Raw genomic sequence first — 14,279 nt, 5'->3', positions numbered from 1 at the left:
CAGAACTTCCTGTTATATGGGAACACCTTGGATGACTTGAAGCTTGATAAAGAGCAGAAATCCCTTGGGAAAGATGAGACAACCTCAGGGAGCAGTAGAGACAGCATTTACTTTCAAATCTGAGCTCTCAGCTTGCTGGTTCTGTGACTAAAATCAGGCAACCCTTCTGTGTCATGCTTACGTTTTTCTGAAATGGGGGTGTCATTCCCAAGAAGTCAAATAATATTATTTAATATTTGACATTGTACTTGGTATGCAGGAAGTACTCAGTAATTACAAACTGATTACTTGTTATATATCAAAGCTCAGACAAACTTTTTGAGGTTCCTTTGCAAATAAATCCCCAGTACCCAGACAGTGCTTTAATGATAAATGATACATATAAATTCTTGCCATGATACGTAACTCAGTCTTTACTTAAAATGTGTTCCTAAGGGCTGGTGGCTTCAGGTAAACAGAGACTATGAGTATCAGTTGGTATATTCTACTCCCAATAAAAGCAGCAGTCAGGGTGGCACACCTGCACATGATCTGGACAGACAGTCGTGAGGCCTGTGTGGGGTGTGTGTGTGTGTGTGTGTGTGTGTGTGTGTACTGTCTTTTCTCTAAACTCCCCCTTACCGTCGTCTCCCTTTTCACAAGGTACCTTACGGCCCAAACTCACACTCCTTTTATGTGACATGGTTGAATTTGAACTTAGGCAAGCTAACTTCAGAGACTAGTTTCAGTTTTAAAGACCTCCTGTGTGTCAAGCATTGAGCTCTGACCTCCTAGTATTTCTATCTTAGACAAGGCAATAGCCCAAACACAAATAGCTAATGAATAACAGAGAGACTTGTCTGAAAAAAATAAGTGCTTACCTCAAGTAGGCGGTGAGGGAAGAGTTACCTAGTGAAGTTACCAACTGAGTTCTGGAGCTGTCCAGGCAAAGCATTCCATTTGGAGGAAACCACCTTAGCGAAGGCAGGCCCTGAAGTGCTTCTGGGAACCTCAGAACACCAGAATGCCAAAGGGGGAGGTAGGTGTGCCAGCCAAGGCTGCAGGCATTATAACACTTTCCGACGAGCCCTAGTTTCATAATGACTGCATTAGCGATCCAGTAGGAGGGTTAATTGGGCCAAGTGCTATTTATGATTTTAAGACCTCATTCTCGTTCCTGGGGAGAAGAATGGGCCCAGGTCAGCATAACCACTTAGCTCAAAGACCAAAGGACAGCCACGAGGAAGATGAAAAAACGTTCCAATCTTCTGTAGCACTTATTGTGTGGCAGGCAGTGTCCTGAGTGTTCTCTTCTCATGTCTTCTCATGACTGAGGTGGGTTCTGTTAGGTATAGGCTAGGAAAGTCATAGGGCTAGGATTTGAACACATCTAACTTGGCTGTAGAGGTTGTTGTGTCTTAGCCCTCAGTGTTCTGTTGTTATAATACACTCTAGTCTTCCCGTTCCTGTTACCAGTCTCGGCATCTAAAGTAGCTGCATGGAGGAAGGAGAGAACTGAGGAGCCGGCTCTGGATTCCTTCATCTGCCTCTGTCTTCTTGGTGACTACCCTCCCTCCTACCCTAGCTGATGCACACTCATGCTTGAGCTACCTTCTCTAGAATGTGGCTGCCCTGCTGAAAGTCTTAGGTCCTCTCTGAGTTGCAGTGTAGAGGAGCCTCCACAGATCTCCCCTGGTGTCCCCTGAATGGCCTCTAGGGCATGTGTGTGGTCTGGAATGGGATCTCTTGAACACTCTAGGGGTCAGCTCACATTGTAAATAGCCATTGCTCTTTGGTATGTATCAGTGTCCTGAGAGAGCTGGGGTGTGCCATTTCTAGTGGTTTTCGAGCTCAGCCCTCAGTGATCTCCATAGATTACTTTGTTTAATCCTCACAGTAAAATGAAATTCAGATTCTTTGGAGTCTGTTTTATATCAAGGACACTGAGGTTCATGGGGGTTAAATAAAGCTGGGTTTTTGTGGTAGAAGTCTCCCTGTGCTGCCCAGTTGATCTCAAACTTGTGATCCTCCTGCCTCAGCCTTCTGAGTAGCTGCAATTTACAGGTGTACAGAGGTTAAGTGCTTTAACTGTTCTCTGTTTCCAATAGAGAAACTGGAGATTTTAATCCAAATAGTTGGACTTTAGAGTTGCCCTTAGGTATCACTACACCTGAAAACTGGCAGAGAGGATTTCCTGTATGCAGATTTGAAAATCAGAAACTGCTTTTAGAGGGTGGGATTGTGTGTTCAAAGAGGTTTACCAAACCTGAATGTTTACTTACACCAGATGCTAAATAACATAAAGGCATAATTGTAACCATATAGCTTAAGATGGCATCACTGAGAATGGCTACTATTCAAATTGCTAAAGTCTTTATAGCTCTTGTTAAACATGTTACTAGGACAGAGGGAAAAACAGGTCAATTGTGTCTTCTGAGAGAAGACTAAAAGATGTATGGTAGATGGCTAGTTACATGTTAAGGGGGTGCTGGCGGTCTATGGCAAGGACCATGTAACAGGAATTTGCTTAAGACAAGTCTCCAGGGAAATGATGAGGCTAAGACTGGATAAAGTAAAGCAGGGGGAAACTAGTGTAGGGGTCCCAGCGCACCAGAAGGCTAAGGTTAAAAGGCCAGATCACAAGAGGCTGAGCCTGCTTATTTAGGGCCTTGGGGGTCAGTTCATGGATCTTAGTTTTTAGTTCTCAAAACAAGCTACAGAAATATTCCAGATGGCAGTCACTTCACCAAACACTCCAGAGCTCATTCTTGATTCTGGCAAGGACTGTAGACATCTTCATTCTTTATTGAGTGTGTGAGGCTCTAAGAGATGTGAACGGCACAAGTACAAACCTGACAAGTCATTGGAGTCATTTCCTTGTAGGAAAGAGAAGGGGGAGCCATTCTGATCCATAGATGGCATCATGGGGAAATAGGAAAGTTGATGGAATTCTGAATCCATCTCATAGAATGCGTTGACTCTTAAACCTGAATATGGAGTTCAACTACTCAGGAGCCTGAGTGTGTTTTCAAGTGAAGGAGCAGTGCAGGTGCTTCATAGGCTGGTGGCCTGGAGCAGGGGGAAGGGTGTGGTGGCAGCAAACCCTAACTGGGCCCAGGCACATATAGCTTGGGGGAGAAGGGGCTGATTGTGCAAGAGTACTGGAGTTGTGAGACTAGTAGGCCTGAGTTCAAATCCTGGGTCTGTCATCTCCTAGCTTGTGCTTTAGTTTCCTGACCACTTCAACAGTAGTGCGTGACTCTACCGCAGACAGGGAAAACACTGAGTGAGCACTTCAAGGGCCAGGTGTCCTTCAAGTGTTGCCTCTGTTCACTCTATTTGTGTGTCTACCTTGTGGATGTTCAGTGTAAAAGACACAGTGGTCATCAGTTCTTGACGAGTGAAGAGCTTCAAGGAAGTTAGAAATTGCCCACAGTCACATCTGTCTTTAGGAAACAAAGATTCAGAGTGATAGCAGCCCACGCTCTTAGGCACGTTGCTGAAGTCCCAGGCATTGAGTAGATTATTGGAAAAGGGGAGTCACCCTTTGAAGACGTGACACTGAAGCTGAGACTTCATGTGTGAGAAACTGCCAGGCATTTATAAGGAGCAAGTGCAGCACCAGCCCTGGACAGGATGTCGGTGTGCCTGAAGCAGAGGGAACCAAGCAGGACGGTAAGGGACTGGGGGCTAGGGGAGACAGAGGAAGAATGGGAAAGGGCCTCTAAGCATATCTCGGGAGCTATTATAAGGGCTCAGACTTGATTTGTAAATGCCACTGTGACCTAATGGAAGCTTTTAAAGGGCATTCTGGTAGCTACTTGGAAACTTCTTCAGAATCCAGGCAGGCAGGGAAAGGTGCTGCAATAGCCCTGCACCAGTGGCCTTGGAGAGCCATGACAAGGTTTTAGAACGGACCAGGAATCTACAGGTAGCCTAGGTGGGAGAATTCAAAGATGGTAGGTACCTGGGGTTTGTCATTGCTGTTGTTTTTGACCTACTGGGTGTTGAACCGAGGTCCTCACACATGCCGAGACTTAGCACCTCAGTTTTAAATTTCAGCCATTGAAGAATAAATAGTATTTACCCAGAATTGGGGAGATAATTGGAAGCAAAACTAGGGCTGAGTCAACAGTGGGTTTCTCTTGTGCCTGATTATTTTGTGTGAGATATATGTAGCTAGAAGATAGGATAGCATCTGGTACATGGTGGAAACAGAGTCTAGATCACGACTAGGTCACGACTTCTTGGGGCGGAGGTGGGGGGGTGTTGAATGACCCCCTTCACAGGGGTCACATATCAGATATCCTGCATATCAGATATTTACATTATGGTTCATAACAGTAGTAAAATTACAGTTATGAAGTAGCAATGAAATAATTTTATGGTTGGGGGGTCACCACAACATGAGGAACTATATTAAAGTGTCACAGCATTAGGAAGGTTGAGAACCACTGATTTAGACAGAGCTTGGGAGTAGTCTGGGCTGAAGATGGGAGCCATTGGTGTATAGAAGTTTGGGTTGTGTGCGAGAAGGGAGATACTCAGGATCCTGATAAGATTAAATTGTTTCTTTCAACACCTGAATTTCTGTTGTCAAAGTTCTCAAAGTGAAGGTGGCAACACCAAAGCTAACTCTGTACATTCTCTACAGCCGGAGGACTAGCCTCTTATACGGCCCTCATTCCCACGGTACCATCACCAAAGTGAACTCAATATATTCTCTACAGCTAGAGGACTAGCCTCTGACACAGCCTTCGTTCTCATGGAGACAGTGGGATTTCTACATGTGTACACTCATGGGCCCATGTGCTTATGCCTAGTCCTTATGCTGGTCTGGGGTCCCCAAAATAAGTGATAGCCTAGATAAAGGTGCTGGGCCATTCCTCATTTATTTAACCTAAATCCTGAGGAAAATTTAGGGCTTACAAGAACTGCATTTATTCATTTTAAATTAGTTCATAATTCATGAACTCAAGTACAATTTCAAAGCTTTTATTTTAAGTACCTAGTTGATGAATTAATGTATGTGTCCAAAATGTATTTTGTAAACTTTAAGCCAGTAGAAACTTCATTTTTATTAAATAATTTTTTCTGCTGTAAGTCAAACTTCTCCTTTTTGACAGAACCCATATGTTAGTTTGTAGGTGGTTTGATTGTGAAGTTTATGCTTTAAATATACTATAATATATATATATATTTATTTATGTTTATATTATATATTTATATTATATATATTTAAATATGTGCATGTTGTGTGTATATATACATACATACTGCCTCTCTCATAAATCACTTTGTTTCTTTTGGTTGCCACAACATTCTACACTCTGTTCCTGTTGCTAAGGACTCTGGAATGTCTTAGTACAGAAAATGGTTATAGAACCTATCCCAAAGACATTTTATTTAAATTATTTTGTGTTCGCTACCTTATATCCAGATGTGACTATCTGAAAGCAAATAATTTACAAAATTAAAACTAAAGTTGTTTAGATTTTGGAATAGGAACTGGGTTTCCCAGGGTGGTCTGAAGTGGGACTCAGTGTTTCACATGGTTTCCACTGTGCCAGTGTACGTATACACATGCTGCCCAGCTAGACAAGGTGTGACTGGAGGCTAAGGATGAGCTTACAACATGCAAACCTGAGACCTGCTGCCATGCTTTTTCGCTGGGTGGTACTAGACAGGTTCATTTCTCCTAAAGTCAAAAGAGGATTCTATTGTAGGATTCTTTTCAGATATAAATGGAATAGGGCAGTGGGAGGCAAGAGTGAGAGTCGGAAAGTGGATGGACGTGATTGATGCCTGTATGGAAACAGTAGAGTGAATCTTAATATATACAATTAATAAAGGTTATAATAAAATAGTCTCTGAACAAAAGAGAAGGAAACAAATGTGATAAGCCATATAAAAAGTGCTTGGCACAGGTCACAGCAAATAGTGTCAGTCACTAAAAAGTCAACTATGATTATGGCTCTCCTATTGTCATTTTAAATCTCAAGTGATCTTACATTTTTGAGGAAATTGAAATTTTAGCATAAATAGATTCCTTAATTCCTCTCTCCATTTCGCTGGTTTTGAAAGGGTGATGGAAGCCAGGTTAAAGACAACGACACTATGTTCTCCATAAAGGTCACTATGGCACTATCAGTCACTGTTACTTGCAAGGATCTATACATTTTCTCTCTTTAGTTCTTTCCTTTAACTAACTTCTTCCTTCCTTCCTTCTCCTAGCCCTGGGTATTGTTCTCAGAGCATCATGCATTTTAGGCAGGCACTCTACCACTGTACTACACTCTGCCCTAGTTTTTCAAATTGCCTTGGTTTTAAAGGGGTAGAGAATTAGCCACTAGAAGTATCTGAATGTATATGTAAACACATTTGATTTTGATTTTTGAGACAGCACTTTGTTAAGTAGCACTATTATGTTCCAAGCTGGCTTCAGATTCATCCACTGCTTCAGCCTCCCAAGTGCAGGGTTCCATCATTTACTGCTGTGCTTACCTGACGCGTATCACAGAACGTTGCCTATCACTGAGCACAGGGAGAAACGACAGACCAGCTCATCACAGGCTAAAAGGAAGTTGCAACCATTCTTAAATGCTGTTTAACATTTGTTTATTAAATAGGTTAACTGGCTTGTTTTCATTAATTAAACTATTAATTTGATATTTAAAGAAATTTTATACTTTGTAACACAGAACATGAAATTCATGCCACTCTAGTAATTGGAATTTTTCTCATTAGTATCCCTATTAGGATACTTATCACAGGGATGTAATGCAACTTCTATGTCAAACAATAGCCTTAGAAAAGTAGTATATTATAACTGGGCATGGTGGCACACACATTTAATCCCAACATTCAAGAGATAGAGGCAGGCGGATCTCTGTGAGTTTGAGGCCAGCTTGGACTACAAAGTGAGTTCCAGAATAGCCAGGGCTGTTACACAGAGAAACCCTGTCTTGAAAAAGAAAAATAGCATATTATATGTACATCATTCCATGAACTATAACTTTACCCTACTCGAATATGTACTGTGTTTACCCTAAAGTAGGCATGCTTTTAAAGAAAATAGTACCTTGTTTAGTTGTTACTTTTCATTTATTTAAGCTTAGTCATGGAAATAACAGTGTGCTGCAAGTTCCTTACATTTTCTACTCAGTTTGTATAATCAAAGGTGTTTGGCTCTGACATTCCAGGTTATTGATGTTAGAATCTAGAATGCCTAGAATCTAGAATTCTCTGGTCTTAAGAGACCAAGTTCAAACCAATGTATGTATTAGTATTGACTCCCTGTTATTGGCTGTTGATGAAGTATTCACCACTGCCTGACTCAGTCTCCTCTTTCTGGAGTAGTGACATAGTGGAACCTGTATAAGTAGCTGTCCAGATAAATGAAAAATCAGGACAAACTACTCAATGATGGTGCCTGCATCCCAGAATCATGATGTCCTCAGTTCGTTTCAGATTTATGGCTATTACATGCAATTCAGTATAATAGACACTGTCAAGAAAGTGCTAGCGATAGCCACTTGTGAAGACTAGATGACCAGTTTGATATCCTAGACATCATTTTCTGACATCTCTTACTGCTTTTTCTTTTCAAGCCAATACCATTCATTATGCACGGAAAGTGAAATTAAATCTATAGGAATGAAAAGAGGCTGTTTAGCTTCCCACTTACTTTTTTACTAGTTACTTATTTTGTGGGGCCTTACTCAGGCTAGGCAAGCATTCTACCACTGAGCTACATCCCCAGACTTCATTCTTTCCTGCCTTCTTTAGTTTGATCTGCTAAAATATTTGCCAAGTTAAAATGTGCTATCTATCCACTCATTGAAATACTTGCTTATAATTGGTAATTTTGAAGTATTTTAAAAGTTTAGCCGGGCGGAGGTGGAGCACGCCTTTAATCCCATCACTCAGGAGACAGAGCCAGCTGAATCACTTTGAGTTCGAGGCTAGCCTGGTCTACAGAGCTAGATGCAGGACAGGCACCAAAACCACACAGAGAAACCCTGTCTCGAAAAACAAAACAAAACAACAAAAAAGTTTAGATTCTGGATCTAAACTTTGAGCAGATTCCTAGACTGTTATTGACAATATCTAACGGTTAAAGCTTTTTATATTTAGCCACATTTACAGGAAATGAAATTATTTTGCATTTTCATGTATATGCACATAGTTTGGTTTTCATTGTTTAAAAAAAAAAAAAACGTGTCTGCCCTATTCTGAAAAAAATCAAACTACAATTAATGTGTTTGTACCCAAGTCAGTCTGGTGGAATCAGGATGTAAGAGGTTATTGGTCCCTAAAGACAAGTAGAAAAAATTTTTCTTCATATGGCATGGTGGAGAAATGGATAGTTTCACTCTCTGGTGGTGTCTCTACACCTTTCTTATTTACTCCATAGGACTTGGGATCAGCTGACTGGAATAGAGTGCATATTTAAGCAAATAAAAACATTGCTATAGTTTTGTGAATTACTAATCACAATCCATATTCTTGCGAATTGTTCCTCAATCATGGTAGAGTTCACCTTTAATCATTTTATTGTGTACATTTTAATAGCTCTATTTACACCTTGTAATAACTTTTAATGTATCATATTTCAGCCCTTTGTAAAGGCCTTAGCCTGGTTTGATTTCTTTCTCAGTTATGATAGGCTCCTACGTGATCCATGTACTCTTTACTGTAGTAAGGCGTTGCCTTTGGAAAGGAGAGCTCCGAGTGTTTCAGTGAGTGATGGCTGTTTCTTTGTTGCAGATATGCCAATATTTGGTCTCTGTCCGGCACATGATGATTTCTACTTGGTGGTGTGTAACGACTGCAACCAAGTTGTCAAACCGCAGGCATTTCAATCTCATTATGGTAAGTGCTGAATCATGAAAATCATCAGGAGGGAAAGGTGAAGCCGCATGCGTGACTGAAGGCCAGTGATTGTATGGGGAGGATATACGCACCTTTCTTTACAGGAAGTAGGCATTCCAATTCATAGACAGAGCTGAAAGCTATCGTGTTGGGTGTTTTCTGAATTTTATATTTTTATTTTCTGATCTACATTTTCTGGCTTTTCCTGAAATCTGAGGAGAAAGTATCTTGAAACTTTACATCAATATTGTCAAAGGTTTCTTTCTTGAGTCCTTGGTTGTGAATTTAGTAGGCGTTTTTGTTCATTGGGTTGGTGGTTAGTTTGCTTTTTGGTGTTTTAAGACAAGGATCTTTGTATCCCTGGCTGTCCTGGAACTTGCTTTGTAGACCAGGCTGGCCTTGAACTCATAGAGATCTGCCTGCCTCTGCCTCCCAAGTGCTGGGATTAAAGGTGTGCACTACCACACAGAAGACTAACATTGGAAAAGAAAGCCAGTCAGTTGCCCAATATTTGGACGTAGGCCTTTGAAGCCTGGACTACATTAGACTTCAGTTTAAACCTGTAAGAACAACAGGTTCTTTCTTTGCCTTGAGCAAATGACCCAGCCTTAGTTTGCTTTTTACAGTCCAGAAAGTAGTGGCAACCTCAGGCTCCTGCTGGGACTGCAGAGTGCCGCCAGCAGTGCTTAGTACACCACAGGTCCAAGGGCAGGGGTGGGGTCGGCAGAGTGGACAGAGGTCCAGCTCCAGACACAGGAAGGTCTGTGTCTAGAGCTAAAACAGCCTGGGGCCTTAAGAATAAGGCAGAACACATTGCCAGCCAGTATAGTGAAGAACTGAGAGTTTTCTTAGAGAAAATAGCCTTTGCATGAAGATGTGAAAAGGAAACTCCTTTGCTGTCTGTCTATAGGTTTAATAGTTTCCATTTTTAAGCATACTGTATAAGCCTGTTTTGGAAAGTGCAGACGGTAGTTTGTAATGACCTTTAAGCCCCTGAAACTGGCAGTTTGGATGAGACTAGACAAGGCACCCACAGGCAGCTGCACGGCTTATGTACTGAACAACCATATTTGGTGGGTCCAGGCTGGTTTCAGAGTGACATGAGGAAGCTCTGTGCCAAGAACATCCAGGCTGTCTGGAATGTGCTAGACAGTTCTCATTGGCCAGAACTGCTGTACCCATTTGTGGATGAGCCCTGTACAAAAGTAGGCTGGGAGTAACTCGCAGGCCTTTTCTGTGTGTTAGGGGAGACCTGTTGCAGATCCTCAGAACCAGAATATGACTTAGTGATGCTTCTGGGAACTGATGGGTAGACTGGATTAGAAGGAAGCACTAGGGAAACTGTAAACATGCTGTTTCCTGCAGGACTTTTTTAGGCTTAAAAGGGATTCTTGGTCATCTTCTAGGACTACTTTACCTAGCGTGTTTCCTATCTAGGGATGCAGGCTTAGTGTGGGGAACTGTCAGAGCACCAAGGAAGCAACATATAAGTATTTTTAAAGCCATTATTTTAATGCCAATATTATACACAGATTTAATCTTCCCGTGTCTACCTTTCTCTCTGTCAATCCCTAGTGCAGAGTGACAAGGAAGATCCTGAGCGGGAAGCTGAGGTCCCTCTAGTGGCCAGGGAAATGTTACAGGTTAGGAGAAGAGAGGTCCTGGCAGAGGAGTGTCCTGGAGGCCTTTCTCTGAGTCAGCAGTGGCAGAGTGTTGGTGGAGTGAGGAAAGCAGATGAAGCAGCACAGGGCAGGCATCAAGCATTGTGAAGTAGAGGAGGGATCCCATCGTGTTTGCCTGGATGGAAGGTGTTCCCAGGGTCCCTAGGGCCAAGGAGAACCACTCTCAGGGCTGCCCTGTCACTTCTTTTGTGTGCGGGAATTGTGGAAGGTAAACTATTTTTGCAAACCAGTGTTACCTCCTCCCTTCTCCCTTTCTTTTTTGATGAAATTCCAGGAGGAGTATTCTTGCATTCTTTTTCTATAATTAGTAACTACAAAATTTTTCAAAATCAGAATCTTGCCAAGTAGCCACTGTCTTTTTTTATTACAGTACTGATGCTCTTAACTAATGGTGGGACTACATACTAATAAGCCACTGTAAGTTGAAAATACTGGGTGTTAGAGATGTGTTTTAATCCTTCGAACAAACCTAGGTAAGCGATTTTGTCACCAAGAGCAACTTTTCCCTTGAGGTTGTGGCTGGCTGGGAGCTATAGGCTATTGCTGTCACTCAGCATCAGGCCTGGAAAATGGTCAGAATTCACAATTCAATCTACAGCTTCTACTGAATGTGTATTGTTTTCACATCCTTGTGTGGTCAAGGAAGTCATTAAAAGAATCTGACTTTACCCTGGCTGTAGGAAAGCAGCTTTGGCGTGAGCATTCCTGTGATCTCCCAGCTCTTCTCACTTGCAGTTGTGATGAATCTTACTTACTTGACTGTGTTGAGTGCTTTGGATTCCTGGAGATTTCAGTAATTTTCTGTGAATTCATGTGTTGCTGGTATTGCTGGTATTGACCTATGACTTTTAGGAACAAGCAGGCAGTTGCTGCAAAATCCTACAGGTAGTTCAGTGAAAACAGCCGATGCCAGGACAGGAAAGGACGCCATGGTGCCACTTACAAGTTACTTACATTGGTGATATGGGTGTTGAGGAGATTAGTGGGCAGCACATTGTTGCTTCGAGAAGTGGCCACATGTTTTTTGCCAGCATGTTGCATTTGGAGGAAATACTTAACTAGTGACAGTGACAGCTGGTGTCACTGTAGTGTTCCAGGCTCTCGTGGTATAACCTGTTTTCTTTCTTGAAACTGTATAGTAATGTATGTTTTCTTGATGTTGCTGTGATGTTTTGAAATACTCCAGCATTATTCATGTTTATCTTCAATTAGTTACTCAGTATTTTAAGTACAGGATGTTTCTTATGGTTAATATCAGATTTTAAAAATATAATTTGAGTAAGTGGATTCAAAGCACCTGTTCTGCATCTGAATCAAGAGAGCGTCTGACTAGACCACTTTCCAAAACCCACTTCAGACTTACACATTGGGATCTCCAGGAGCAGACCCCAGGAACTGGCAGTGCAGGGCTCCCTTGGCTGCTTGAGATTTGCACGTTGGCTAATGCTGCCTGCTTTCCCAGACACTATCCACTGGCACAGGGACTGGGGCACACCTACTCTGACTTGTTGACACAAGCAGTGCTGCTGAGGAAGGAGGCCCTGTTTTTAAAAACCTATTTGAAGTCTTTGTGTCGTGGCTGGTAGCATCACATTAATTGCTGCTGAAACTGTAAACATGAATAAGGACTAAGATGGTAACTTTCTCTAAAGCCAAAAGTGCCATTCTTTTGAAATGGGGATCTTAGTGAGTGAGTGAGGATTTGTTGGCCATGTGCTACTGGATAACTGTGGTCTTACCACATAACTTGTCTCTGGATCTGCACAGGTGGCGATAGAGGACTTGTAGCCTGCCTGCGATTGCATGCGTCCTTCCTAGCGACTCCACAGAGTCTCTGGGTAGGCCCCCTGCCCTGTGCTCTGCTGTTCACATTTTTGTTTAGGAAGAGGGCCTGGACTCGCCATCCCCCACACACACTACGACTTTTTACACAGACATAGGAGTGATCTTATGTAAAAGAAATAGATGAGAGATACTGATTCATCCTGGACAGGTACCTTATTTAGAATCTCTATAATTAATTGAAACCCTGATCAAATGTCAGCCTTTGGAGCATTTTGCATTAGATTGGTTAGGCTGATCCACTCATTAACCCTGTGGATCCGCTAGATTTTCTAGGGCATGGTAGTGACTTGTGACTAAGCCAGTCATTCTCAATATTAATCAGACTCTAGCTGATGAAATTTGGCTAATTTACTGACTTGATTTCACCTACTTCTTTTCTTTAAATCAGTTTTTATTCATAGAAACCACTTACAAACAAAACTCTAAGGGAAACATAGAAAAGGCTAGTGTTGTTTATCATAAAGGATGACAGTGTAAGGTAAAGAATATTTAGTTCTTTGTTGATGGTCTGCCAGTGTTGGCTCTGAACCTGAGACCTGCCCCTTTTGTTTGAAAGGACCTGAATGGCTAGGAGTAAAGCGGTTATGCACGTACGGTATGGTTTAGCCACAGAATTAGAAGAGGTTTGGAAAGTGTGTTTGCTTTACCTATGATTTAAGATTAATAATGTTAGGAGTGAAGTATAGTTCATGTTTTGGGAAACACCAGCTTAAGCTGTTGGATTTTATTTCCTTTGATTTGGGAGTGTACCGTGGGAAATAACAGACGTGGGAAGCAGGATTCTGGACTCTGTTGTTGCTGTGCGGAAGGCTCCCATCTGTTGCTCACACTGTAAGTGGCTGTGAGTCCACTGGTCAGGCCTTAGTGTGGAACTCAAGCCTGTGTCAGACCTCTGCTCACAAACAACAGCCACAAACTGGCCGTTTCCGGCTGCATGAGAGCAGCATTGATACGAGCACTGCTGTCACCTTACAGCTCCTTCCTCTTGATGATGAATCTTGCACTTCATGAATTGGGTGCTCTGTGTTCTGTGGGTGCCAGCATAAATTACATTCAACAAAATGTCATTTTCATCAGAGTATGGGTAACTTACTCAGGAGAAATCACTCTTGGTGGTTGTGCTAATTAATTGATTTCAAAGAATGTTACTGTAGAGTTAAATGATTCTTACTCTGATCTGTTGTACTACTAGACCTGGTTTCATTGTTGGTAAAATGGACAGGTGTTTGTGACCAGCATTTGCTGTCATGTGACTGGGTTACTTTGCATCACAAACAGAGGGTTTGCTATTGAATCTAGAACAGACCTTCTGATCTGATTGACTTAGACACAAGAAGTGATGACTGACTTGGGGTGTTTTTATTTTATTTGAATATTTTGGTGACTTTTTGAATGAGGAAAAAATGTTTTAAGTGTAGGAAAATTTTGCCAATGAATTATAATATTATAGTATGGTATTTTTTTTTACTTTGAAATTTTGTTGATAACTAATATTTATTAAGATTGGTATTAATTAAAACATCTAATTTCTACAGATTGCTGATTATTTTTAATAGTACTTGATGATTTCCAAAGCATTTTTGTACATATTATTCCATTTTCTGTTTTATTCCTGGTTTATAGATGAAAGTCCTAAATTGAGTTTCATTTGCACAGATAAAATGCATCAAGCTACCTATTTTTTTTTTTTTTTGCATGTAATATAGATGGATAGAGTTAAAAGAAAAACCCAAGAAGATAAAATGAATTCTACATGTACTGGACTATGTGATTAGTGACAGATGTTTAGTCTCAGGTAAATTTTCTAAGTTTGCTTAGAGTAGCTGGATCAGCATTGTAAACCTGTTATATCAGAGAGACCCTTTAGTACTTGAAAGATGTTGGATTCAGCGGTCACTG

At 41.4% G+C, this 14,279-nt stretch overlaps 1 protein-coding gene across 2 annotated transcripts in view; it reads left to right on the top strand.

The window, feature by feature from the left end:
• Atxn7 (ataxin 7) overlaps positions 1-14,279 on the top strand; it is a 95,157-nt gene that overhangs the window by 41,867 nt on the left and 39,011 nt on the right. For both annotated transcript variants that reach the window (XM_059274201.1, XM_059274202.1), the window contains exon 3: positions 8,749-8,853. In XM_059274201.1, the coding sequence (XP_059130184.1) occupies positions 8,749-8,853 (105 nt within the window). The remainder of the gene's footprint in view (positions 1-8,748; positions 8,854-14,279) is intronic.

This window comes from Peromyscus eremicus, chromosome 9 (assembly GCF_949786415.1).
Source record: "Peromyscus eremicus chromosome 9, PerEre_H2_v1, whole genome shotgun sequence".
Lineage (NCBI taxonomy): Eukaryota > Metazoa > Chordata > Mammalia > Rodentia > Cricetidae > Peromyscus > Peromyscus eremicus.
This window is presented reverse-complemented; position numbering and strand designations above follow the sequence as displayed.